This window comes from Phytophthora parasitica, assembly GCF_000247585.1.
Source record: "Phytophthora parasitica INRA-310 unplaced genomic scaffold supercont2.6, whole genome shotgun sequence".
NCBI classification, from domain to species: domain Eukaryota; phylum Oomycota; class Peronosporomycetes; order Peronosporales; family Peronosporaceae; genus Phytophthora; species Phytophthora nicotianae.
In genome coordinates, this window is record NW_008648992.1 from 1,517,240 (window position 1) to 1,521,876 (window position 4,637).

Below are 4,637 nucleotides of genomic sequence, written 5' to 3' on the forward strand. Positions count from 1 at the left end.
AAGGCCTCGGCTCCGTCAAATCATGTGGAACCCGGGGCAAGGCGACAGGGGGATCCTTCCGGTTAAGTCCACGAGTCCAGAGCCCAACGCCCGGGCTCTTGTTCAGGGCTCTAGTGGCAGAGGAAATATAACAATCACACGTAGAAATCTTTCAAACACAATAACCCATCTCCCACAATACGCATGGCCAGTCCTGGTTTGCGTGCCTTTCTGACTCCTGCCTGGCTGTGCACAGCGACCGAGGCAGCTATGATGCGACTGCGTCACTGCCGATGAGGTTGACAGAAAGTGTTCTGAGTGTAAGGTAGGGTTGCGTGGAAGTTATTGTTGTGTGGCGCACTTCCAGCGTGTGCCACACCAGAATAGTTTCCTCCAGATCCAGCCAGCACTTCCAGCAAGCGCCACCGACCAGCGCTACCGCAGCGTCCAGCAGACGCATATCGACGATGCCGGGTCTCGCCGCGTCTGATCTACCCCCGGAGACGCTCCACCCAGGCGACACACTCGAGTATTTTAGCAACGCCTTCGTCTTTGGCGACCCTAGAGACCACCGCGTAGCTGTTGTTACGAAAGTCGATGCTAGGAAGGGCGTCGACTATCCTGTGACTCTCGATACAGGCGACGTCATCAGTCTGACCATGATGACGAAGCGGCTGGCAGACCGCTTCGGGAGACTGCTCAAACCTGACACCACTAAGTGGCGCAAGCTACGCACGTATGAGTTGGCCGCCGGATCCTGCTCGGCTCCTTCGCGAGCCATCTCATTAAAAAAAGCCTTAGAAGACGCCGTCAAAGCGTCAATAGAAGCAGTCTACAGGGCGCTTCGAGACGTGCCTGATGAGATCGTCCAGGAGAGCCCGCAGTCGGACGACTTCGACAGCGAGGACCCGGCCTCGAGACCCGCCGACCCGTCCAGCACACCCAATATTCAGGCCACCGCCCTTCCCAACCCTTCAGAAGACAGTGAGCTATTGGAAGACAAAGCCAAAATTGAGGAAAAGACTCCAAGTTCTTGTATTAATCAAGTTATCGACTTAGTTTCTTCAGAAGAAGAGGAGACGATGCCTAGAAACGATAAGATGGACGCCGCGCCATCCGATGAGAAAGTGAAAGAGGCTGCAGCCTATCTCAGCACAATTCCGAGCCGCTACGCCCGTGAGAAGATCCGCCACCAGCCAAAAAAGCGCAATGGTCAGTGGCACGTGCCCAGATCGAGGAAACGTCGGGATCTGATGAAATGTGCCATTACAAGCAGTGGCAACGCTATCTACCACGCTAAAACAGTGAAAGCTGTTAAGATTCAAACTCTATTGAGCTCCCCGGAGGTTAAAAGTCGTCTAAAGAATCTACACGCTCGCCGCACTACCTACCCTGATCCTACGACCCGAAATGAACGCGTCCTATTGACTGAATTCCCTGGCCTGCCGGCATCGAGAAGATCAGTAGTTGCAAACGCAACGGAGTCAGGTTTCCCGATATTGGGAAGTTTGACTCGTGTGCGTGTGTTGGTGATTGCTTTTGGGACTCGTGTAGAAACGTAGACTCTGCTACGTTCTGCACACCGCGTTTGTGCAACCTGGATGCGAAGTGTAGCAACGCTCCTCGCACTCTGAAAACTCTACGACTTTTTGACAGTGGTCGTGTCGGATTAGGCGTCTACACTACAACAGATCTCGACGTTGGAGACGTCGTTGGTGAATACTGCGGGGAGCTGAGCGAGTTCCCTACCGTGGTGCATGGCCAACCTGACCAGGCTGTAAAGCAGAACAGCGGCTACACGCTGCTGTACAACGCGAAGTCCACCAAAAAAAACTACGTCTACGTAGACGCTTTGAAGTGCGGATCCATCACCCGCTTCATCTCGCACGCGTGTGACCCCAACGCGGCATTCGTAGAGCAACAGACCCGGACTCGAGTGAAAGTTCTCGTAAAAATGATCAAAGACGTCAAGGCCGGTGCACAGATCACTGTGCACTATGGCAACGAGCGATGGTTCAAGTGCGCGTGTGATGACTGCTGGGCCGAAAACGACAACGAAGCCGCCAATTCGGGGACTGAGTAGGCGGTATCAATCTACGACGCAATTTCGAGTTTGTTTTGAGTTTTTGGTTACATGTATTCAATGAACACGTATTTCTCTGTATTAAAGTTTTGTTTGACCTTTATGACTTGTCTTCAATTTAAGAATTCGCTATTAAGAGTTCCAGCATATTTATAAGAACAGTAACGTTAACAAGCGATTGATGTAGATGTTAATCAGCACACCTGTAATGCATACTACCTGCGGAATTCGTTGAGATCGTATCGGAGTCGGTGTTATCAAAGTTTGGGAATGCGAGACGATAAACAGTAACGAACACTCAAATTAAAAGAAGAATTGAAAGAAGAATTAATACATTCATACACAGCTTACTCCAAACTAGATTACAATCCGCTGGATCATTCCAAACTTAGAGCTGGTCCATTAGTTCGTGGTCGTCCGGGTTGTTGCACAACAGCAACCTCGCCTCGTTTCCGCTTGCGTCGACTGACGAGTATGTCTCGCCCGCTGCTGTCGACGTGAGCGGTAACACGGAGCGCGTAGAGCACGTGAATACACGTACCAAAAGCAAAGCAATAGTCACAGCCGCACCACTGGCGCTCCACATCGACCGCCCAGCCACCCAACGGCTCGCGCTCCACCTCTTTACGGGCGTAATTGGCCCCCATCTGCGCCGACACCGCGATGCCCTCCTCGCTGCGTTTGTTAGGAGCCACGGCAACGCGGGGAGCCGGCAATGATATGACACGTAGGATAGGATAGCCCCCAGCACGCACATTGTCCACGTTCTGACCTTCTGCCAGTCCTAACAAGCGTGCCCGAACCAACTCCGACACCCTGCGTGCGAGGGTTGGTGTCGGGCACACTCCAAACTCGAACGCACGCACGCTGCTTGACTGGTCTTGACAACAGGCCGATAGCTCTCTAAGAAGTGAACCCATTTTTAACCTACGCCGTAGAGTGTAGTCCCGTTTTAAGAGCGCATTAAAAGTCTCGGCGGGGTTGTTGGTGGAGGCGTACCCGGTGGGTGTTAGGAACACCTGCCAGCCCGTGAAGAGCCCGCTAAGCCATTGCCCGTACATGTAGTTCGCAAAAGGAATCAAAGCTGGTTCCCGAAGCCAGCGCTTCAAAACGGAACGCAGCATCTCCAAATACGCCATTTCGCAACGAGCGAAGTGTAAGTCATAAATTTCGCGTAGTATAGTGCACACCACACCCGAGGAAAACGGCTTAATAGCCGCCTGTACCTTCTTCATGACGTGGAAGAAGCACATGAGGAAGCGATAAGAGGGGTTGTCTCCAAAAACAGCCCCAAGGGCATTGCACTGCGCCTTGTCGCCGTCAGCCATAGCGTAGTTTACTTGTAGGTCCTTGTAAGTGATCCAGTAGTATAGACGGCGAAGAGCCAATAAAGTTGCTTGAAATACAGCCTGTGTCTCTTGGGAGATCACAAATAGAGCGACCAGGTGAAATCTACGTGAACGGTCCGATATCCCCACAACCAGAACGGGGTATTCGCACTGGTTCATCTTGTAGGTAGCATCCAAATGTAGAATAAAGCTCTCGGGAGGCACCATCAGTCTCAGTATCAATGCCTTCGTCGAGAGACCCACGATGAAGGGTTTCTCGTCGGAGCCATTGCCAACTGTGGGCTTCCCGAGACTGTCGAGTTGCCACCCGAACGTGAATGCTTCCGTCATCGACTCAGAGCCTGTGTAGGCGCGGGCGTGGACCCAGGCTCGTAGTTCTTGCACTCTGTCGTGATTTTCCATGTAGGTCCGAGAATAGTTGTTTACAAAGTTCTGTACGGTCTTCAGAGTTGGTAGGTCATCGAGCGGCGTGCCGAACTTACGAGACAGAGCGTGCCTGATACGCATGGGCCGCAGGTGGTTGTCCGCGAGCTCGCGGCAGTAGGCTTTCTGCGTAGATGTAAGCTTTTTGCGTGTTAGCGCCGTCGCCATTGTGTTGTGAGTTCCATACTCGAAGATCGACGCGTGCTCGGTCTCCAGGCACGTGACGATCTTGCCCCGCCATGCACACTCTAGCGTAGTGGCCTCACAGCACGCCTGGCAGCTGCACACAAGCAAGCGGTATCGCATCTTGTGTTCAGCTTCCGGGCAAATGGTGCATGCCATCGTTTGGCTTTTGTCGATATCAAATGTCTTGAGAGTCTCCAGCACCGCGTCGGCTGCGGCCGCGTCGACGTTGGTGGCTCTCTCTTCCCAGGAAACGCGCTTCGGCATGCTCGCTCGGGTGGATATGGGGCTCCGGGAGTGTCGTCGAACACTCCAAAACGTGGTGTGAGCCACATGTACGTACAGCACGCGCTGATTGGTTAGTATCTACCTACCCTCACCCCGTTTGCGCGCTTCCCGCATCGTGCAAAAACTACACTAGCTATTGTGCTGCCACAGCAGTTTGCTGTGGTGACACGTCTTTACAGTGCTAACCAGATCACACTGTGCCATGATTGCACTGTTGTGTGTCGGTAAGGCGTTCTCCTAGTGGCACTAGTGCCAAGTTATTCAGGCTCTCTCCTACGCGATTTGATTGAACAGTTTTCGAGGATGCTTTCTAGAATCTAGATCTCTTCTCG

At 52.7% G+C, this 4,637-nt stretch overlaps 1 protein-coding gene across 1 annotated transcript; it reads left to right on the forward strand.

Moving 5' to 3' along the window:
* Positions 1-446: 446 nt before the first annotated feature.
* On the forward strand, positions 447-2,062 carry PPTG_04189 (hypothetical protein; the record flags this gene model as incomplete). Its single annotated transcript, XM_008898050.1, has 2 exons — positions 447-1,504; positions 1,534-2,062. The coding sequence occupies 2 exons, from the start codon at positions 447-449 to the stop codon at positions 2,060-2,062; spliced, it is 1,587 nt and encodes a 528-aa protein (XP_008896298.1).
* Positions 2,063-4,637: the final 2,575 nt, after the last annotated feature.